Below are 24,528 nucleotides of genomic sequence, written 5' to 3' on the forward strand. Positions count from 1 at the left end.
GGATGGTCAGTCCGAATATCCACTGTTTACTTGTATGGAACAAGAATGTAACAGAAATGCTGAAAAATTATAACCGGCAAATACCTGAAGAAAGATGTTTATGAACCCGAACAGAAACGTTCAAGGACAAACAGAAGAGCTACTTTAGAATCCTGAGCAGATAGCATGATTGTCTATGGGCAACCACTGTGCGTTGAGGGATGCCTCTGGGCATCCGGATTAGGTTTCCAGTGATTTCTTTAAATCTCTTTAGGTGATTACTGTGACCTTTCCTTTGAAACGACACGGTGGAGTTCTTTCCGTAACCTTCTCTGATTCGAGCTTTCTTCCTCCTTTCGTTACGCCCTTGGCAGCGCCTAACTTCAGTTGATAAATAAAAAATGGATGCTCAGGGGCAGTTCGCCTGCAATTCAGCATCATGGAGAGGATCCTTGTCGAAAGTCTTTTTGTCGATCGATACACACGGAAGGTAGAAGGAGCAGTCTCATGGGGACCTATCTTGGTTTTCAGTACTTCGTGAACAGAAAGATGCTTGATTCCACATACCTGTCCGTGCCTACGTTTGTTATTGGATACAGTGTGCTGGCGGTTATATGAGCCTCGCTGCTAGTAAATAAGACTTCTTCCATAAAATCGCTGCATTTGTATTGCTAACTTCCACCATGTTTTTAATTCTGTTTCTCTGGTTATTTGGTCCAATCCCCAAGTCTTCTTGTCGATGACACACATGCTATTACTGTCAAGTCATTAGTTTTTCAATTCCTGAACCACGTCATGTATCTCTTAATGTCTTATTCAATAATATTTTATCCGCATACCTGTTACATGCAGCATCCTCGGATATAAGTGTCACATGTTTCAGTGTCTCTCTGTCCCATTTTTTCTCCCTGTGTACCCTTGCAGAGCTAAATTATTCGTGGATGCTTTATTACATACTATGCAAAGCTTGTATTTGCTGTTGTATCGGTTTTCCGTTGATGACTTTCCTGATTTGTTTTTCCTTGTACTTATTCTTCTTGTACCTCACGTTAGCAGCAATTCTATACTCCCACGACAAGAAAGTGTGTATGTGCTGATAACCATAGAGATGAAGCCATTTAATATGCAAGTGACTCATTTAAATGTGATATGATTCATGCTACTGCTGTAGAGATTGTGTAGGTTTCAGCGCACAGCGCAAGTTAACAGGAAAAGTGGTAAAGGCACTGCTACCACAAGAGGTCTTTCTGGAAACAACTTGTTAATCGTTTGTCGACTGACGTTGTAGTATATCTGTTAGAACTCCAGGCCGCCTACCGGGACATCAGAAACGTCGGTCTGTGGTGAACGAGTGTGGCACGGCAGAAAAAATGCGTCAAAAATTCCGCTAGAAGTTAGCGAATCGAAGAGGACATGACCATACCAGAAGGGACTTTCACAAGGCCAGAATCAAGTGACACCTAAGGGAAGAAATTTCGTATGGTAAATTGCTTTTGAGAAAATTCGTGTGCTATAAAGAAAATCTAGCAGTCAGTAATGTCAAGCCCAACTAGTTCAAGAACGCATCTCTCACGATTTAATGTTAGTAAACTAGACGAGAGTAGTACAGAACTCCTAGCCGCAGTTCAGTACTGTTGGAGTCGAGGATGAGTGGAGGCGCTTCGCTACCGGCTGCTGGCTTCGTACGGCGCCCTACCTGTCGTCTGCCACTGCCGTCCGGTCTACACTAGACCGCTGGTGGCGTCGCGGGTCATGCACAGTGAAGGCACAACATTCACCGTATCTGGTTGAGGGTGCACGGGAGACGGCCAGCCCAGAACTAAATCGTACAATGTAGGATTTCACGGCTGGTGTTTGTGATATCGCTGACATTTTATTTATGGGTATAAGGTCGTGGTCCATAATGCTCTGCCTAACGTTTCGTCTTCCTCTACTGGAGACATCATCAAATGCTTTGATTATTCAGGAAAGCTGTTGCAGACTCAAAACAAGTTCATGGAGCCGAACTGTTTATATGTATCCATGAAACGGTCGGTCCGTGACGTCATCAGACTACTGCCTAATATCGCGGAGTCGTACCGATGTATGTTGTGGAACTAGTAGAGTAAAAGTGTTGGCGTTGTTTGTTTTATTTAGCACTAGGCCAGTTTCAATCCTTTTTGTTTTCTGTTGAAATTATTTTTGTGCTTGTGAATTTGTATGGCCTCTCTGCACGATCTAGAGTAGTAATCAATAGGTCTTGCTAATACCACAGTGTCAGAGAAACAAATTTGGTGGTCTCCCGGTCCTAGCGCTCGATCTGCTACTAGTGATTGATCTGTCCTGTTCAGGCGACAATATTGATTTGTAGCAACAGGCACGTGATCGTAGTACGAGTATCGCAGACAAAACACATCATTTCGGCATGCAACATTTCAAATGCTTCCAGGCCTTCATCTCTGATGTATACTCCATACACATTTTATTTCCACAGAATGTTGTTGTTGTTGTCTTCAGTCCTGAGACTGGTTTGATGCAGCTCTCCATGCTACTCTATCCTGTGCAAGCTTCTTCATCTCCCAGTACTTAGTGCAACCTACATCCTTCTGAATCTGCTTAGTGTATTCATCTCTTGGTCTCCCTCTACGATTTTTACCCTCCACGCTGCCCTCCAATGCTAAATTTGTGATCCCTTGATGCCTCAGAACAAATCCTACCAACCGGTCCCTTCTTCTTGTCAAGTTGTGCCACAAACTCCTCTTCTCCAGAATTCTATTCAATGCCTCCTCATTAGTTATGTGATCTACCCATCTAATCTTCAGCATTCTTCTGTAGCACCACATTTCGAAAGCTTCTATTTTCTTCTTGTCCAAACTAGTTATCGTCCATGTTTCACTTCCATACATGGCTACACTCCACACAAATACTTTCAGAAACGACTTCCTGACACTTAAATCTATACTCGATGTTAACAAATTTCTCTTCTTCAGAAACGCCTTCCTTGCCATTGCCAGTCTACATTTTATATCCTCTCTACTTCGACCATCATCAGTTGTTTTGCTCCCCAAATAGCAAAACTCCTTTACTACTTTAAGTTTCCACAGAACACTAATCCCAAACAATGAAGTTTCGAAACCCAATTAGTATTTGACAACAGACGAGTTATTTTAATCTTGTAATACATATGTGCTCTACTTGTGAACACTACCCTGGGGAACTCCGTAACACAATTATCAAAATAATTCAAATAACTATCCCAATGTCGGAAATTCATGTTCTGTTGCTGTGGAATTGTTGTTAACAATCCGTTGAATAGGGAAATCGGAATTCGCACGATAGTTTACATACATTCCGCCAGGGCATAAAGACGATATATATATATATATATATTTCAGACCTAGCCGTTGTCTTTCTGGTTTCTTCTTGGGACCAACACAACAGCTTCCTGCCGTAGCAGTATTCTCCTTTGAGATGCTTTGCGGATTTCAGGTCGCGTTATGACCTGATTGGCTAACTTCTGTGGTAAATCACCCGCAAATGGCACAGTACATCAAATTTTTTCCTCAATAATTATTTTTCAGCACAAGCGCCTCCCCTCTCCTCCGCAGCACCCTTACAAGCTTTTGAGACTGTTTCGGACCACTTTCAATATTCCCTTAAGAAACCTGTCATAAATTATCCATCAAAATTTAAGAAAAATAATATGGTCCATATCTGCAACAAAAGATGGAAAAATAACCGATGATAACCCATTATTAAACCTGTCAGTGGCACAGAAAGGATTTCCACAAGATCTTTGATCATTTGCCCAGCAACATTGAGAGGCACCCACATGCCTTGCTCATACTGTGGCATCAAGCAGTCCGACCTGCAAGATGACTGGTCTGCCAAGCGAGTGGATTCATTCTTATTTATCGAGTAACATGAACTGTAGTACTCACACTTCAGTTACAAGTTATCCTCCTATATGATTAATACGCAACGGAAACACGCATCTGACTATCAGTAATTTACAGAACTCTGACTGCACACTATGCACTGGCAACACCATATTTTCTTTCTTTTTTTTTTTTGTTTAACGGCTTTTGTCAACACGTGGCCACCGCACTGAATATGAATGGCGCACACATTATAAATTCGGGACGTTATGACAACATACAATTCGAAGGAAAAGTCCACCAATCTTTTTCTTTTCACTATCTTATTTATTCCGATAAATTCTCTAACCTAAACACACAAATTCTATAACCTACAACAATAACACATGAGAAATTCCGCCCAGTGAGCATGGCTTTACATTGGTGAATCTCTATATTATGCTCTCGTAATTATTTAACACTACAGTGCACTTTCTGGATAGGATGGTGGATCTTTTATTATTTCTCACACTTCGACTCTCACAATCATCATACGAAACTATCCTCCAGACCGAGCAGTACAGAAGGAACAAGCATAACCCACTAATCTTTTGCAACTACCTTGCTACTCTCCCATGCAAACCACACATACTCAAATTACGTGACATACACCACACTACAATATGAAATACTACACAGAGAATAGTCACAACATTATCACTTTCAGTTTTCCCACTTCAATTAATATTTATCCCAGTTTCACACGACACTGCCCCACTTCGTAATTCTACTTTCCTACTATGAACTCTGGAGATATATGCACGTCTTCCTGTGCAATGCAAGCCAAGTGGCGTTGCTGGATAGACGGTCGACTCACCTTGCTTGTCTCTCTGAGTTTGAATCTAGCGTCACACGGAATCATATCACGCAAAGTAATATTAAGAACTTATTCATCACACATGCGAGTCCTCAACTGATACCATGGACGAGTACTTCTCTTTATCTTTTGTCTCATACACAGTTTGAGACTCACAGAGTACTCACCACGTGGAAGTACTCGTCTCTAATATCAAGTCCTGCACACACCATTTCTTAAATATTTCAACATATGGTACACACGCTATTTCTTAAGTATTTCAACTTATTGTACACACGCTAGTAATTCAGCTTAACTTAAGCTCACAGAGGTATTTCAACTTATTGCTACATGTGGTTTCATTGTGACCGTTGGTCACTTCCGAAGATTACTACAATCCCATTAATATTACCTGCCTGACATTTAATTCTCCCCACAAAAGCTCCTGAAATAGAGAAATTATTATTTCAAACCACTCTTAAATATTCCACATGCATACCATGTCTCCACTCTATTGTCATTACGGAGCACAACTAAAACAGGTCTTAACAGCACAAGATCCAGCGGCAGAGTGCTTAAACATGGCCGTTCTCGAGGTCTTCTCGTACCTCTGCTGAAGTGGGGGAGCACCTTGCTACTCTATTGGTCAGCCACATTTCAGGCGCTCAGAGCTCAGGTAAATTTCATCTCTTTGGTCCCACCAAAGGTGGCCAAAGGATCGTCTCAAAGATGATCATATATTCACATTCACTATCTGCGGTTAGCAGACGACCATACATTCATTCATTTCAGAGATCTCACCAAACTGGATGTAGGGATTTACTTTGTGGGAGTGCACACGTGATCAATTAAATAAATAAATTGTCATTCTTTCCCACACTGATATACAGCTTCGCTGTATTAATTGAAATTGAGTTATTTTACAAAAAAAAAAGGGTTGTTCTGACAAGAATAATGAAGTATGTTGTACCTATTTTCAATGTCGGGCGGTACTGTACCCTTTCACCACCGGCTACCCATGCAGAAAAAAATGGCATGGTACTATCCTTGCAATGCGAGGGTAGTTCCGAAAATTTTTTTAAGAACGCCGTATTAGAACAAACGTAGCAAGTCATCAAAATAACCAGGTGGAGACCTTAGCCCCTGGTGACCTCAAATAGACGACCAAATGCTGTTACTTTACCAAATTATTGACAAAGTTGCTGCATTATTGTACTCTCCACAATCTGGAGTAACGTACACATACAAATTTACAATAATCCACATGACAAATAAAACATTACATCATACAAATAAAAAATAATGTTGAGGTAAAAATTGGCTTAGTTACCGGGATCTCCGTTATTTTTAGGAGTAATCCAAACTTCAATAATTCTAAAACAAATAAAAAATACTAATTGTACTCATGAAATTTTAAATAGGTCACCGTTCAAACACAGAGCAAGTAACTGACATTCATGAATTGCGGGGTAAAACCCTTTACACAGCAAAGTCTAAATACAAAACAAAATCAACAAAAGAAAAACAATGCGTACACTAGTTACATGAAGAATGTCAGGCTCCATACCATTACTCTAAAATATGCATCAAACCTACAGAGAAATAAAACTGAGAAGAAGAACAATGAAATATACCACAAGTTACATACTGGTTACGTAATATAGTTCATCTAAGGCATCATGTCATACCTCATTAACTATCATCACCTAAGCAATTGCCGCCACTACTCGACTGTGGATTTAACCTTATCCATGTCCACCAGTACAAATACCCGCTGCTGAGCCAGTCTGTCCATCAACTTTGATCAATACACGCAGTAAATAGTTTAGCAATATGTGCTTGAATCTACCAGTAGCTCTCGTATCTTACTATACTGCTCATTTCTCTGTTGTTACACATTTAGACGACAAGAACTTGCATTTCGACTAGCCTTCGTTACACTTTAATGTGGAATATCACCACTGTGATAAAGAAAATAAGTGGCTTCAGTCAACACACCAACAAGACCATTACTGTCCACGACATCAAAATGCATCAGTTAATTCCGATATTTGTTATGCAATGCAAACTCTTGTCCCCTGTGACAACCTTACTGACCAATGCAACAAGAGCCGCTACGTTAGTATTACGCCACTGGCTAATAATTAAAGCATCATTGTACCAAATATTCTAATAAACATGCTACATGAACTTGATAACCCAGAACAAACAAAAAACAAACACTAACTATTCTAAACACAAATGCTAATGAAATACAATTACACTTGCTGTCCCTTCAGGAATGAAACATATTAACCAAATGTACACAATTACAAGTACAAATACATTATTCCCTATCTTGCGAGTCACACGGAATCATTTCATTCTGTGATTTTCTTGGGGCCAAAAAAGTTGCTGACAGGTTCCCCAGAAACCCTGTCTCGGTGTCAAAGCTCTCCCATGGTTACCCGGACGAAAGTCTTTAAGTCACTCAAATCGGCATTTTGAACATGCACTGAACAGTAAACTGAATCTCACATTAAACACAAATGTCATAGTCACTTTCAGCGTACCATCCACACGAATCTGGTCGTCCAGAAATGGCCCTACAACTACTATTACTCACGGTTCTGTCCTTTCAGTTCATGGTGTAATTAAAAGTCGTAAGTTCCAACAGACAGCACTTATTCCCGCACCAATTCAAGAAATGTCTCCTACTACAGACTCAAATGTCAATGCCCCACTCTAGTTTCTTGCGTTCATACAATAATTAGTCACCATACGACAACTGTCCTGTTTAAGGATACCAAGCGTCCCACATGCAAATCACAAAGCACAGTTAACCAGTCACTGCCAAAGGTTTATGGATCCCACCGTTCAGTGGACAAGACAAAACAAAACAACAAAATCTTTTCCACCACTCACAACGTGGGAACACCAGTCCTTCACTTACCACCTTATGGAGACATACGAGCAGTCATCTTGTTTCACGGCTCCACAGTCCTGTACTAGTTAATAGTTGCTGGTAAAAAATGCCCGCCGGCCTCTGCCACGCGTCGTTCATTCTGCCGTCGCTCCGCCGTTGAGCAGAAGAAACCACCCACTGTTGCCTCCGCGTTATACTTTCCCCAGTCGTAAGGGTGGCAGAACTTACGAATGGTCAGTGGTACGTGCGTGTCGCCCCAGGCCGTTGACCTGCTGTAGCGGGTGCGTGGAGTGTACCCCGACTGGCAGTGGAGTGGGGAGTGCCGCGGCTTTGTCACCTCTCCCATGGCGACGTCAGCTTCGCCCCGCTAGCGGTATGGGCGTTACGACACCCAGTCAGACCCTTCCGTGCATCTCGCAACATTACAGACAAAAGGATATTCTTACAGTATTTAAATACTCATTGATTACATGTATGATCTATTAGATACATTGGTAATAAAAGAATCTTTGTTCTAAAAAACATAAAATTATACATCCTAGTTTTCTACACATACAACATCAACATTTATCTCTTTTCTATATACAGCCCACACTTGTGCTATTGATTGTACCTGTCGTCCCTCATTCAGAACATGAAAGTGTTAAAAAAAAGGAATAAAAAACAATCTATACAGCTCATAATTACAATATCAAATAGTAGACTACTTTAATCCTATCACAGTGAAAATATTAGAAACTGTTGATCCTAAAACTACAATATACAACGCACCTTTGTGCTTGTGACAGACTGAAATTAATATCTCTTTATATATTTTACCTTTTTATTATATATAACAACATTTCTAGGACATGTATGAACCATCCACATGATGTCAGATCCCGACCTGCCATCGAGGTTCATCCAAATCAAACAATGACACAATAATGTTTTAGTTACGGATCGGTAGCATCCCCTTTACAGGAGTGTGCGCATTGATCACGCTACTCTACGACTATCACTCACCAGACATCACATTTTCCTTCTCATTCAATCCATTAATACACTAACAGAATAGGTCTAGAAGTCAGCTAACCTTAACACCACCACACTCACGACAACACACCATACCTTTGCTCCCTTATACTCAACCACATAACACATGAAGCTGTTTCGGAGATAGCTTTCCAGTCTCCGAATTCGTCCTTTCACTCTGGCACCTCTCTCCATCGGCTTACCTCTGCATTCACTTTACCGATTATTCATCCTGCTAAATATCAACTTAGAATTGCGACATTTCATCTAAGAACAAAAAATACACAAATTATTCATCCTGCAAAATAACTGTACACATTCTTGGTACTGTTTTGATTAGTTATACTGGTACCAGGCTTCAACAACAACAACAACAAAAATTATTTTTTTTATATAGCAAATGTTATGATAAGAATTAGATTTACCCTTATATTACATCTTACGTCAGTATTCCACAACGTTCACCATCTGGATCTCATACTCACGTTGTGCAGTTGTCCTCATCTCTTCATTCGTATTTCGGCTCCCCGTCCGTCGATTACTGCATCATTTCCTGGTCTTCCTTTGCCATTCGCATCAATCTCGATTGCAGCATACACAGGCCTCTCTGTAACATACCTCTAAGACATCTCCACATTATTAGTTCTACTCACCTTTATTTACCACTGTTTCATCACGTCGAATCTCTCTTTATTAATCACACTGCTTCACATCGCTTCTCTCCTTAAATATCACCTTTATCCCCAATTATTTATCACGTCGCTTCTCTCTCCATCTACCATCTTTATCCACTCGCTAATTGTCACGTCGTTTCTGCTTGATCCTTATTCATATGACAAAAAATACGTACATACACCACTCTGTCGACTCCTGTTCATGACTCATTCGACCAGTCTATTCCATCATACTTCCTGACATCCCGCCTGAAAATTCTTATGTTCGATTTGCCCCTGCACAACGTTACACACCACAAATAAATACACTGACTATCTACCATAACTTGCCTACTTTCGATCTATCCTTAACTTTTCCATAATTTGATGTTAGAAATGTGACGAAGCCCACACGATTGTTTTCCCTTGATCGTCTCAATTGTGACAATGATTGTCCTGTCGTGAACGCAATGACTGCCTATCCTCTCTTCACCCATCATTTTGATTTTCCCTTCTTCTTCCATTTCTGTCCCATCTTCTATTTTCCCGGTTTGACGGTCGATATTCCCATGAATTTTGCCCCCTATTTCCTCGCCATCTTCCATTCCCGTCATTCCTCTGATTCCATGCTCTCCTGTCATTCTGATAGTTTCTGCCGTTCCTATCCTCGACTCTGTCTGACCTATGAGTCGTGTCTCCGTTCACGATGTTGCTCTCATTACCCAGTTCCTGTAACAAGTGCTGAGATGACGCGGAGTCGTCTAAGCCTCTGTCTGCTATCGCTATATCTCTGCGCAATCTCACTGGCAACTTCGTTATACAGATCCTAATGACTCCCACAGGTTCGTATGGCACATCCAAATATCTACACTCCTGGAAATGGAAAAAAGAACACATTGACACCGGTGTGTCAGACCCACCATACTTGCCCCGGACACTGCGAGAGGGCTGTACAAGCAATGATCACACGCACGGCACAGCGGACACACCAGGAACCGCGGTGTTGGCCGTCGAATGGCGCTAGCTGCGCAGCATTTGTGCACCGCCGCCGTCAGTGTCAGCCAGTTTGCCGTGGCATACGGAGCTCCATCGCAGTCTTTAACACTGGTAGCATGCCGCGACAGCGTGGACGTGAACCGTATGTGCAGTTGACGGACTTTGAGCGAGGGCGTATAGTGGGCATGCGGGAGGCCGGGTGGACGTACCGCCGAATTGCTCAACACGTGGGGCGTGAGGTCTCCACAGTACATCGATGTTGTCGCCAGTGGTCGGCGGAAGGTGCACGTGCCTGTCGACCTGTGACCGGACCGCAGCGACGCACGGATGCACGCCAAGACCGTAGGATCCTACGCAGTGCCGTAGGGGACCGCACCGCCACTTCCCAGCAAATTAGGGACACTGTTGCTCCTGGGGTATCGGCGAGGACCATTCGCAACCGTCTCCATGAAGCTGGGCTACGGTCCCGCACACCGTTAGGCCGTCTTCCGCTCACGCCCCAACATCGTGCAGCCCGCCTCCAGTGGTGTCGCGACAGGCGTGAATGGAGGGACGAATGGAGACGTGTCGTCTTCAGCGATGAGAGTCGCTTCTGCCTTGGTGCCAATGATGGTCGTATGGGTGTTTGGCTCCGTGCAGGTGAGCGCCACAATCAGGACTGCATACGACCGAGGCACACAGGGCCAACACCCGGCATCATGGTGTGGGGAGCGATCTCCTACACTGGCCGTACACCACTGGTGATCGTCGAGGGGACACTGAATAGTTCACGGTACATCCAAACCGTCATCGAACCCATCGTTCTACCATTCCTAGACCGGCAAGGGAACTTGCCGTTCCAACAGGACAATGCACGTCCGCATGTATCCCGTGCCACCCAACGTGCTCTAGAAGGTGTAAGTCAACTACCCTGGCCAGCAAGATCTCCGGATCTGTCCCCCATTGAGCATGTTTGGCACTGGATGAAGCGTCGTCTCATGCGGTCTGCACGTCCAGCACGAACGCTGGTCCAACTGAGGCGCCAGGTGGAAATGGCATGGCAAGCCATTCCACAGGACTACATCCAGCATCTCTACGATCGTCTCCATGGGAGAATAGCAGCCTGCATTGCTGCGAAAGGTGGATATACACTGTACTAGTGCCGACATTGTGCATGCTCTGTTGCCTGCGTCTATGTGCCTGTGGTTCTGTCAGTGTGATCATGTGATGTATCTGACCCCAGGAATGTGTCAATAAAGTTTCCCCTTCCTGGGACAATGAATTCACGGTGTTCTTATTTCAATTTCCAGGAGTGTATTTCGTCTCAGCATTTCCTTATAGCAGTCTCTTATACTACCGTCGTTACAATTTGGCATCATCAATATGCTTTGCTTAACCTGGTCCTGCTTACTTTTCGGCCAGAAGTTATTTAAAAACTTGTCACAAAATATTTTGTAGCTACTACAGTCTTTAATAGCTTCCTGCATTTTTGCTCTAGCCTCATCCCTCAAATGGTTACACACAAACTTCATTTTGAGGAGCGGTCCCCACGATGCAGGTAGTGAATCTTGAAATTGAGACAGCCACCGACATGGATGTTGGTAGTTATCAGGATCCGGAAAACAAGTGAACCTTTGTACCGACATGAAGTGCCTCCTACATTCTTCTTCCGAATTTATGTTTTCTGACCTTGGGCTATACCCAGTTGGGTTTGCCACCTGTTTTAGCCGACACAACTGTTCTTCTAACTCTCTCAGTTCGTCTTCCTCTTTCTGCCTATTTTCTTTTTCTGAATTGATCTCACTCTCCCTCTGCAATCTACCTATTGGTGTGTCACCTCCGCTACTGTATGCTAATTGCAACTGTGCTAGTTCTTCCCTATGTTTCCTATTTATTTCTAATTGTGCCTCTTTAAACTGTAATAGTGATTGTATTTCTTTCAGCTCGGCATAAACCTCTCGCTGCATACTGTCAGAGCCTGTCTCGCCTCTTATACTGACCTTTTCTACATCTGCACTAATTGTATTCATTCTGATCACTACCTCTGCAACTTCATCCCTGTATTTATTTAGCGCCACTTCCTGCCAGGTGACTTGAGCTTCCACGCTGTCTAATGTCCCTTGTTTATCTGCAAGTAAGTCCTCCACTACCTCTCTGATTCGCTCATCTGGCAACACGTCCCTACGTTCTGTGAAATCCCTCTCTATTGCAATTATTCGTACCTCCAAATTATTGGCTTTTTCTTTCACGGCATCACATACGTGCTTCAACGCACCCAGATTCTTCTCCCCCTCGTCTAACCGATTACTAACTGCGAACAGACGCTCATCGATAACTGAGAGTAGCTTCCTCATTGCCTCTTTATTTCCCTTATCCATTGCTTCCAATCTTTCCTTATTATTTTTATCCATTGCTTCCAATCTTTCCTTATTATCTCTATCCATCCTCTGTAAACACTGCAGTAGCACATTGTCATTTGCTACTTTCGGTGCGCTCACATTGTTCGCCTGAGAAACTGTCGCTTCGCTAAGGGTAGCTGCACTTTCACTGCATACCTGACCTAGTCCCGGCTGGCCCGCGTCGTCGGGAAAAGCCCCCGTTTGTGGACAAAGCCCGCCGCTCAAAGGATCACCTAGCCGCGGTCCACTGAACAATTCAGCCCCTTCCGAGTGTTTGCCGTTCCCGCTCATTAGCCCATGGTCGACAGCTACTTCCTGCCGCACTGCTACGTTCACCCCAGAATCACTGTTCTCCAGGGTGACTACACTTTTCAACTGTGACCTAGTTACTACGGACAGTATGCAAAAAAAATTATGCAACTATCTTCCAGCCTTGGACGATATAGCAATTAATTACATAAAAAAATAAAAGATCCTCACCAATCCAGAAAGAAATTGCAAACAAAAAAAATTTTACTTCTTAGCGCTATCACAATATATTCCATCAAAAAATTTAAAAAATCTAAACAGCAAACTCTAACATCAAAATATCCTGGCAGAATATCCTGGCAAAATATCCTGGCAAAATATCCTGGCAGGGTTGAAATTACGAGAGGGACCCACATGCCTTGCTCATACTGTGGCATCAAGCAGTCAGACCTGCAAGATGACTGGTCTGCCAAGCAAGTGGATTCATTCTTATTTATCGAGTAACATGAACTCTAGTAGTCACACTTAAGTTACAAGTTATCCTCCTATATGATTAATACACAACGGAAACACCCATCTGACTATCAGTAATTCACAGAACTCTGACTGTACACTACGCACTGGCAATACCACATTTTCTTCCTTTTTTTTTTATTTAATGGCTTTTGTCAACATGTGGCCACCGCACTGAATATGAATGGCGCACACATTATAAATTCGGGACGTTATGACAACATACAATTCGAAGGAAAAGTCCACCAATCTTTTTCTTTTCACTATCTTATTTATTCCGATAAATTCTCTAACCTAAACACACAAATTCTATAACCTACAACAATAACACATGAGAAATTCCGCCCAGTGGGCATGGCTGTACATTCGTGAATCTCTATATTATGCTCTCGTAATTATTTAACGCCACAGTGCACTTTCTGGATAGGATGGTGGATCTTTTATTATTTCTCACACTTCGACTCTCACAATCATCATCACGAAACTATCCTCCAGACCGAGCAGTACAGAAGGAACAAGCATAACCCACTAATCTTTTGCAACTACCTTGCTACTCTCCCATGCAAACCACACATACTCAAATTACATGACATACACCACACTACAATATGAAATACTACACAGAGAATAGTCACAACATTATCACCTTCAGCTTTCCCACTTCAATTAATATTTATCCCAGTTTCACACGACACTGCCCCACTTCGTAATTCTACTTTCCTACTATGAACTCCGGAGATATATGCACGTCTTCCTGTGCAATGCAAGCGAAGTGGCGTTGCTGGATAGACGGTCGACTCACCTTGCTTCTCTCTCAGAGTTTGAATCTAGCGTCACACGGAATCATATCACGCAAAGTAATATTAAGAACGTATTCATCACACACTCGAGTCCTCAACTGATACCATGGACGAGTACTTCTCTTTATCTTTTGTCTCATACACAGTTTGAGACTCACACAGTACTCACCACGTGGAAGTACTCGTCTCTAATTTCAAGTCCTGCACACGCCATTTCTTAAATATTTCAACTTATGGTACACACGCTATTTCTTAAATATTTCAACTTATTGTACACACGCTAGTAATTCAGCTTAACTTAAGCACACGGAGGTATTTCAACTTATTGCTACATGTGGTCTCATTGTGACCGTTGGTCACTTCCGAAGATTACTACAATCCCATTAGTATTACCTGCCTGACATTTAATTCTCCCCACAAAGCTCCTGAAATAGAGAAATTATTATTTCAAACTACTCTTAAATATTCCACCTATTTTCAATGTCGGGCGGTACTGTACCCTTTCAACATAAAATGTCTGCTGCCTGACAGTTATGAAAGCAAATTTTAAATCTAATCTAATATTAATTCTGCTCGACAGCCCCTTCTGTTATATACTGGTTTTAAATGTAGTTCCACTACTGTACACTTATCGTGTATACTGGCTTGTTTCACGTCATTTAGATAAAATGATCATTGAAATGATACATGTAACATGTAACTAATTAACTGAGTAACTAACGGCATTCCTACTTTGTGCCATGCAGCATATCTCCATGTCGATCCATCTTACCACGCCGATTGCATACACTGAGGTGACAAATGTCATAGGATAGCAATATCTGCATCTACAGATGACGGTAGTATCGCGTACACAAGGTATAAAAGAGCAGTGCGTTGGCGGAGCTGTCACCTGTACTCGGGTGATTTGTGTGAAAAGCTTCCCGACCTGATTATGGCCGCACGACGGGAGTTAAAAGTCTTTGAATGTGGAGTGGTAGTAAGATCTAGGCCAACTGGACATTCCTCGGAAATCGTTACGGATTCTATACTGTGCCTAGAATACCAAATTTCAGGCATCACGCTGTAGCTGATGGCCTTCGCTAGACCACTGAGAGCAGGCTCGTTTGCATAGGATTGTGACTGGTGACAGACAACCAACACTGTGTGAAACAACCACAGAAATCAATGTGAGACGTACGATGAACCTATCGGTTAGAACAATGTGGCGAAATCTGTCGTTCAATGGCTGTAGCAGCAGAAGACGGACGCGAGTGAGTTTGCTAACAGCACGTCATCGCCTACAGCGCCTCTCCTTGGCTTCTGACCACATCGTTTGGACCCCAGATGACTGTAAGACTTTGACCTCGTCAGATGAAACCCAATTTCAGGCAGAGTTCGTGTGTGGTTGGTTCAAATGGCTCTGAGCACTATGGGACTCAACATCTTAGGTCATAAGTCCCCTAGAATTTAGAACTACTTAAAACTAACTAACCTAAGGACATCACACACATCCGTGCCCGAGGCAGGATTCGAACCTGCGACCGCAGCAGTCCCGCGGTTCCGGACTGCAGCGCCAGAACCGCACGGCCACCGCGGCCGGCTCGAGTGTGGTGCAGACCCCACGAAGCCATGGATCCAAGACGTCAACAAGGCACTATGCAAGATGGTGGTCGCTGCATAATGGTGTGGGCAGTGTTTACATGGAATTGATTTGGTCCTCTGTTCGATCTGAACCGATTGTTAAGGGGAAATGGTTATGTTCGGCTACTTGGAGACCATTTGCAGCCATTCGAGAACTTATTGTCCCAAAAAACGACGCAATTTTTATGGATGCCGATGTACCTTGTCATTCGGCCACAGTTGTCCACGTTTGATTTGAGGAACATTCTGGGTAATTCGAGGGAATGATTTGGTCACCCATATCGTCCGACGTGAATCTCGTCGAACATTTATGGGACATAGCGGAGAGGTCACACACACTCCTGCACCGGCAACACTTTTGCAATTACGGACGGCTATAGAGGCAGCACGACGCAGTATTTTTACAAAAGACTTCCAGTGACTCGTTAAACTCATCCCACGTCGAGTTGCTGCTCTACTCCGGCCAAAAGGAGGTCCGACACGATTTTAGGAGCTATCCCATGATTTTTGTCACCTCAGCGTACAACCGACTGGCACTTCCACTACACGTTACTGCCATAAATTACGTGAGGGATGCTGGGTCAGATGACCGCCTGGGTCTTCTACACAATCTGTAGCGCTTCAAAGCGTCCAGTGTGCTCTACTAAGTTGGGGAAAAATTTGGTGTGGTGAGCGTAAAGTACAGCTGAGTTGAGTTATGATGACAACCCTCCATATGACCACTGTGATGTGTGAGCGGATTCCGAGCTGAGCGCGGGCGCGCGCGGCGGCGGCGGCGTCCCCGTCTGACAACGGCTGTGACCGGGCGCTGCCGCCCTGCCTCCCTCCTGTTGCAGTCGGACCTGACGTGCCGCAACACGGAGTCGACCGTGGGCGCCATCTACACGCGCACCAACTTCGTCACGCTCAAGTACGTGACCGACGGCTGGGGCACCGACTCCAACGGCTTCCGGCTCGTCATCACCGCCTTCAAGGACAAAAGTAATGCTCAGCTCAGCTCGGCGCCTAGCGCCCGCCTCCGTATGTACAGCTCGCGCTCTCCACTTCTTTCAGTGTAGCCGTACTGCTGCTGCGCTTTCTGTTTGCATCTGCCCATGTTTTGTGATTGCTGCTCTGCGACACAACCTCTTCCTAATATCCAATGCAGATGACATGCAAGGAACTTTATTTTGTCCGACGAAATATGCAGAATACTGCTTGATATTGAGTGTTTCGTTGACCAATATTTGGACAGTGTACTCTCTAGTCACTTTATATGAGGGTCACATAAATGAAAACCGAACAACCGCCACAAAGGGACCGTGAAATCGTTCCATTAAAAGTAATCGCCACACGCGTTGAGACATTTATCCCACCGGGAGACGAGATGATCCATTCCTTGTTGGTAGAACGCGGCAGGCCGCTGATGGTTCCACACGACTCACGCTTCCCCGTACCACTGAAATCAATGTCCACACATGTCTTTCCTCAGGTCACCAAAGGTGTGAAAATGACGCGGTGAAAGATCGGGGCTGTACGGAGGGTGTTGCAGTGTTTCGCAGCCAAATCGCTGAAGCGCGGCCTTTGTCTGATTTGCAGTTGGGACAGGTGTCATCGAGCAACAAAATTATTTCGGCCGACAACCTTCTTGGGCATCCTGAATTTGTGGCACGGTGAAGTTTCTGTAAAGTGTCTTCGTAGTGCTGCACACTGACTGTGGTGTCAAGCTCGAGGAACTCGACGAGCGGACGGCTCCTGCAGTCGAAGAAGAAGGTCATCGTGAACTTAGCAGAACTTGTGTGAACAGCTGCAGGAATGATCATCTTGCTGCGCGATAATGCTTGCCCCCATATTGCCAGTCGGACGAAGGCTACGGTTCAACGATTTGGCCCGGAAGCATTTCATCATCCTGCGTACAGCCACTGTGTTCGTTTTCACAGCTTTGGCGACCTCAAGAAAGGCATCCATGAACGTCGGTTTCAGTCAGACGAGGAAGTGGATAAGTGGGTACAGTTGTGAATCCGTCAGCCGTCAACTGCGTTCTATGAAACAGGAATTGATCGTCTCGTATCTCAGTGACATAAATGTCTTTAATGTGTGTGATGGTTACTTTTTAATGGAAACATTCTGTGGTCCCATTCTGGCATGCGTTTGGTTTTAATTTGACTGCCTCTTATAGTTTATTCTGAGAATGAAGCCTGCTCGAATTAGTTAGTCATTAATTACTTGAAACGCTGCAGTTAATGTGCATGTGTAACAAATCATCTTACAGGTAAATGTGATTGAAGGATACCTCTGACAGCGCAACTAACATCCACTGACAGCTAAGATTAGCCGCCTCAACAAAGAATTTCATTATTCAGCAGAGTGTGCGCTGACTCTGAAACTTCCTGACAGATTAAAACTGTATACCGAACCGCTACTCGAACCTAGGACCTCCGCCATTTCACAGTACGGTGCTCTACCGACTAAGCCGTCGAAGCAACACTCACTACCCAGCCTCACAGCATTACTTTGAGCAGCACTTCTTCCTCTAACTTCCAAATTTCACAGATGTTCTCCTACATGCCATCTGGAACTAACACCCCTAGAAGAAAGGATGTGCCGGAGGACACCATGAGGCTCCGAAGGTATGAGAAGCTGTAAGCGAGGAAGCAAAGCTGAAACTGGGAGTTAACAAAGTGCAAGAACTTCGGGTTTCTGTAGATGTCTAATTGATTGGCTCCAGAAAAAACATGAGAATTCTTTGCATTTATAAATTTAATTTTTAGAGCAAAATGAGTCATAAAGTATTTCAGAAGAAGGAGAAATTACAATACCATTTGTAAGTGAAAGAATCAGGGTTTATTATTTTATTACTTTTTGAGTTCAGAAATGCATTTTTCCCTTACCATTCAGCTTTCAGTTAAGAAGATTCTGAAATTAAAGAAGGAATAAAAATTAACAGTTGATAGAAAGTACTTGCCTGAACCAAAGAAACAGTTAAGTCAATTAATTTCTTCCCAGGATAATTATTATATTTTAACAAGCAAGGTAAAAGAAAGATACCTTGTCTTCTAACGAGAATCATATGTAAAATACTGTCACAAAACCAATAAAATAAGATAGCTCAGTAGGTGGAGAACTTGCCCTCGAAAGGCACAGGTCATAGTTCTGAGTCTCGGCCGAGGGTACAGTTTTAATCTCCCAAAAGATTCAAGAACTGTACGGGGTTGGCAATTGAACAGATTTCTGGTGTTCTGTTCGTATGGAAACAGATAGTGTTTGCTCGGCTTGAGCAGTGCGCTTGCGTTTTCGCTGTCAGGCGTATGTCGTAGATGCTGCTTCCAAAAATAAATAACACATTCCTGGCTGACCTCGAAAACTCAAATGTCCAGCAGTATTCTTGAAATCTTATAAATTGGTCGATGATCTAGGAAAGTATCATGATTCAAAACTATGTTTTAATTCTTCCCTACAGTTTTATTTGTTGATGGCGACAGTGGAATAAAAAATTAATTAACAGAGTACTACAGTCGTGTAATGTCAAACATTCAACCAATCAGCTGAAAACAGCAGGTTGTCATGGAAATGCTTGAGGAGTGCTTAAGTAGTGTAATATGGGGAAGTAACCGGCCGAGTATATTGTTTTAAATGTAAGAATGTGCATTAAATCTATAAACAGATTTACTCCGAAATACAACGAAATCAGTGGGCCTTTAACAGGCACTATGGAAAACGTACGTAATACGACCTTAAAACTTGAATTCACAACATCATCTCAAAACTAGCGCTGCTGTATGTTGGCGAGATGTGATCATTACGAGAGCAACATATGAAAAGAATATAAACACTCAATATGATGATAACACGTACCACGTGCGCCATTTTTAGAAAGAAAATTTGTCCGAAGGGAAAGGTGGCAACCTGAATAGGGAAACGTATAGCCGTCAACGGCTCTCGTATATAGGACGTCAGACTTCTGCAGCGTTCTTTTTCTTGCCAAAGGACAGAAAAATGAGTTTTGAGCTGACATCAGCTTATTCCCCATTAACAGTTTCATTAGTTTCAACTAAAATTTTCGGGTGGAAAATGAAGAAGAAAGCGATGGATTATTTTGTAACATCTCGGTTATGTAATTCTATGTACAAGAATGAAAACATACTGTGTGGATTCTCTACTGGTATTTCTCCACTTTTTAAATAGTCTTATGACAATCGTCACGTGTCATCTATCATAAAGGCAAATATGTAAATAGTAACTACAGATACTGAAATAGAAGCACTTTGTCAAGTCTTGGAAAATCCGACTCAGCTAAGTACAATGATTACAATGATAAATACATGGAAAACAAACAACTTTGATGACCCAGTCTGCACGAGGGAAATTGCTGAAACGTGACATTTCCTTTCTTTGCTCGACAAAATATGGTCAGCTAAAATTTCATCCGTGTTATAATGAAGGGCTAAAGAAACTGGCATAGGCAAGCGTATTCAAACACAGAGATATGTAAACAGGCAGAATACGGCACTGCAGGCGGCAACGCCTATATAAGACAAGTGTCTGGCGCAGTTGTTCGATCGGTTACCGCTGCTACAATGGCAGATTATCAGGATTTAAGTGAGTCTGAAGTGGTTTTGTAATCGGCGCACGAGCGATAGGACACAGCATCTTCGAGGTAGCGACGAAGTGGGGATTTTCCCGTACGGCCATTTCACGAATGTACGGCCATTTCACGAAAGATCCTGCAAGAACGGAACCAACGGTGACTGAAGAGAATCGTCCAACATGACAGAAATGCAACCCTTCTTCAAATTGTTGCTGATTTCAATACTGGGCCATCAACAAGTGTCAGTGTCATAACCGACATGGGATTTCGGAGCCGAAGACCCACTCGTGTACCCTTGATGTCTGCACGACACAGAGCTTTACACCTCACCTGGGCCCGTCGTCACTGGCATTGGACCTTTGATGACTGGAAACGTGTTGCCTGGTCGGACGAGTCTCGTTTCGAATTGTATCTAACGGATGGACGTGTACCTCATGAATCCATGGTCCCTGCATGTCTGCAGGGGTTGTTCAAGCTGGTAGATGCTCTGCAGTGGTGTGGGGCGTGACCAGTTGGAGTGGTATTGGACCCCTGATACGTCTAAATACGACTCTGACAGGTGACACGTACGTACGCATCCTGTCTGGTCTCCTGCATGCATTCATGTCCATTGAGTATTCAGACGGACTTCGTCAATAGTAACAGGACAATGTGACACCCCACACGTCCTGAATTGCTACAGGGTTTCTCCAGGAACACTCTTCTGGGTTTAAGTACTTCCGCTGGCCACCAAACTCCCCGAGACATGAACATTATTGAATACATCTGGGATGCCTTGCAACATGCTGTTCAGAAGAGATCTCCACCCACTCGTACTCCTACGGATTCATGGACAGCCCCGAAGGATTCATGATGTCAGTTCCCTCCAGCACTACTTCAGGCATTAGTCGAGGCCATGAAGTGTTGTGGCACTTATGGGTGCTCAGGGGGGCCCAACACGATACCAGGCAGGTTTACCAGTTTCTTTGGCTCTTCAGTGTATTAGATTGCTGATATGGAAATTCACTGCCCTTTTCTGAAGTGCTGTAATTTTCTTACTACGCGAAGTCCGTTTTTGCTATCGAATAAAAGCTTTCAAATATTTTATTTTGGTTTATTTTTAAGCGTTTTCAGTGACATACTGAAAACGAAAATTAAAGGAGAAAATAAGTAAAATAAACAATCAGATGTGTAAACACAGTTATAAAAGCCTTGGTGGCATGCGTTAGCCTCCGATTACACTGTAGTCGCGTTATGCGACTCTCCTTTTTTTTCTTTTTAACTCTTGCTAATTTGACTTAGCTTTTTGTCAAGATCAATGTCGCTGCACTCCTAAACGGAACATCAGTTGTGTAGAGTTTATGTTGCTCTATTGTGTTTGCAGGGAATGTGTAACGAAAATGTTTCTGTTATCACAGCGTATATGCAAAGCGGCTAGTCTTCGCAGACCGCAAAATTAAACTCAGATTTTTACTCACTATTAGCACGTAACACACGCACTGACTCCTTGTGATTAATGCTGTGAGTTTTTCGCCCCTTTGCACTTAATAGTGTGTGAATGTTAACACCTGGCTTCCCTATGTGTTCAAGTAGAATCTAGATCGAAGCCCAGATTTCACGAAGCTGTTTGCCACACTTATTTGACATATTTAAATAAAAATTTTCTGCACGTTTCACCTTCTCGTATATGATATAACTAGTAACGTTTCGTCTGGTTTTACAAGCAGGCCTTCATCAGGATGAGTACTTGTGTCTCGAGGTTGCTCCTTTTTATTTATTATTTGAAAGTGGCTGGTGGTTCTGGAATATTACGGATCGAATGATTGCATTAAGGGGGAAATATATCAGATGCATAAAAATGTTTATAATTTACGTTAATGTTTGTTGTTTGCAATTGTGGAATCCGGCGGAAGCTACTTACGGCGGCACCTGCACCGGATGCATCCAATGTCTGATCAAAAGCATGCGAACACCCTATTTAATGCAGATTTGTCCACTAGATGTCACAAGAGACGGACCCGCCAGTACGGAAGGAAGCGGGGAGTATTGTGTTGTCATTAGGAAAGCAACAACTATGGAATGTATCGGTCAGGAGACCTCAGTGATTTCGAAAGTGGAATAGGCCGTGGCTGTCACCTGAGTACCATATCGATCAGGGACAGTTCGTCCCTCGTAAAGCTGCTTACGTCGTCTGCTGGTGATGCGACTGTGAAGTGGAAGCGCGTAGAAACGACCACAGCTTGATCAAGACCAGGCAGGCCTCACCTACTGAAGCGCAGGGACCGTCGGGCATTGCGGACAGTGGTTGCACATAATCGTATGAAGTCAGCAGAAGGAATCACCTGTGAGTTCCAAAGTGCTACCAGTAGTCCTGCTAGTACGATGATTCAGCGTGAGTAATTAAAAAGAGAGGGATCAGTGGTCGCGCAGCTTCACGTAAGACACCCATTTCTGCAGTCAGTGTTACGCGACGCTTGGGGTGATCTAAAGAGCATCGCCTCTGGACAGTGAGTGACTGGAAACGAGTGATTTGGAGTGGTGATACTTCACGGCGTAACATCCAGCAATCCAATGAAAGTGTTTGGGGGGTGGCGAGTGCCTCTGCTACGTTGCCTGCCATCGTGTGCGGTACCAATAGTGAAGTACGGATGAAGTGGTTTTACAGTGCGTGAATGTTTGTCGTAATTGTAGTGTGCCCGTCTTATTGCGCTTAAGAAAGTGCTAAATGCGGAAGGAAATGTACACATTTTACAACACTGTGTGTTGTGTACAGCAGCAATGGTGTGTAGGCAATAATCTTCCTGGTGCGGACTGGTCTGCCCTGACTCCCGATCTGAACGCCTTTGGTTTGAATTAGAGTGTTGACATCGATCCAGGTCTCAGCGCCTCTGGTCTTGGCTCTTGAGGAAGAATGGGCTGCCATCCCTCCACGGTCATTCATACCCCTCATTAGAAGTGTCCCCAGCAGAATTCAAGCCGTCATAAAGGCGAAGATTGGACACACCTCACACTAATGTGCAGTAACAGGCGTCCGGATACTTCTGATCAGATAGTGCACGGTATGACCACGTCCGGCACAGCCTGGCCACCATTTCCTTCAAGTGAAAACGAAAGTATTGTGAATAGGCGGACGGCATGGCAATGGGTTCGCCTTTTGCATTAATAGCCACAGATCTACTCAAGGAATCAGTCGGAAAGATGGCACTGCTCACCTCCTTCATGCGCCCTAAGTGCTGGTTCCGGCATGTAAACAAGACCTTCGGCATTAAACAACATAGAGAAAAATAACTTTGCAATTTCCAACAGCACCCAAACCAACATGAGAAAAAACAGTTAAGAGTGGAAATCGATGTCTACAGGTTATGTGACGGGATACCTGAACACTGAGCTGCTTCATCGATGGATGGGCTGTGCTACAGAAGGAGACATCTGTTTCATCAAATTGCCTCCCCTATCACCAGATCTCACTCCGTGTGACATTATTCTGTCCGGACACATTAAAGATCTCGTGTGTGTACCGGCTCTACCACATGATGTAGCAGAGCTGCGGGAGAGAACACGGGAAGCGACTGCCACAGTCGATGACGTCGTGCTGGAACGGGTATGGCAAGATTTCTGTTATCGTATTCACGTCTGCCGGGTCACTCATGGTTCGCATATCGAATGTTTGTTAAAAAAGAAAAACAACCGGGGTTTCTCTTCAAAATGCAATATGTAAGACATCTGCACAATGTTTAGTTCTTGTGCAGTAAATAATTGAAAATGTTCGCGGACTTTATGTACACCCTGTGTTCACAGCAGTAGGAACTGATATCCTTTATCCTTCACTCTTGATCCGTTCACCCACCCACTAAATAAGATGTCAGGAGTATCAGCCATTTTCAAGTAATAAAATATGTCGCTATCTTCAGTCCGAAGACTAGTGTGATGCAGCTCTCCATCCCACTCTATCCTGGGCAAGCCTCTTCATCTGAGTAACTACTGCAACCACATGCTTCTGAATCTGGCTCCTGCTTTCATCTCTTCGTCTCGCTCCACAATTTTTACCTTCCCACAGCCACACTGCCCTTAATATAAAATTTGTGATTCCTTGACAACGGTGAAAGTTTCCTATCAACCTATCCCTTCCTTTAGCGAGGTTGTGCCACAAATTCCTTTTCTTTCCAATTATATTCATTAC

General features: G+C 43.6%; 1 protein-coding gene across 1 annotated transcript in view; it reads left to right on the forward strand.

Annotated features, from left to right (window-relative positions):
• LOC124615554 overlaps positions 1–24,528 on the forward strand; it is a 196,943-nt gene that overhangs the window by 90,265 nt on the left and 82,150 nt on the right. Inside the window, exon 3 of the mRNA XM_047143530.1 lies at positions 16,639–16,783. Coding sequence (XP_046999486.1) covers positions 16,639–16,783 — 145 coding nt within the window. The remainder of the gene's footprint in view (positions 1–16,638; positions 16,784–24,528) is intronic.

Source organism: Schistocerca americana, chromosome 5 (genome assembly GCF_021461395.2).
Source record: "Schistocerca americana isolate TAMUIC-IGC-003095 chromosome 5, iqSchAmer2.1, whole genome shotgun sequence".
Lineage (NCBI taxonomy): Eukaryota > Metazoa > Arthropoda > Insecta > Orthoptera > Acrididae > Schistocerca > Schistocerca americana.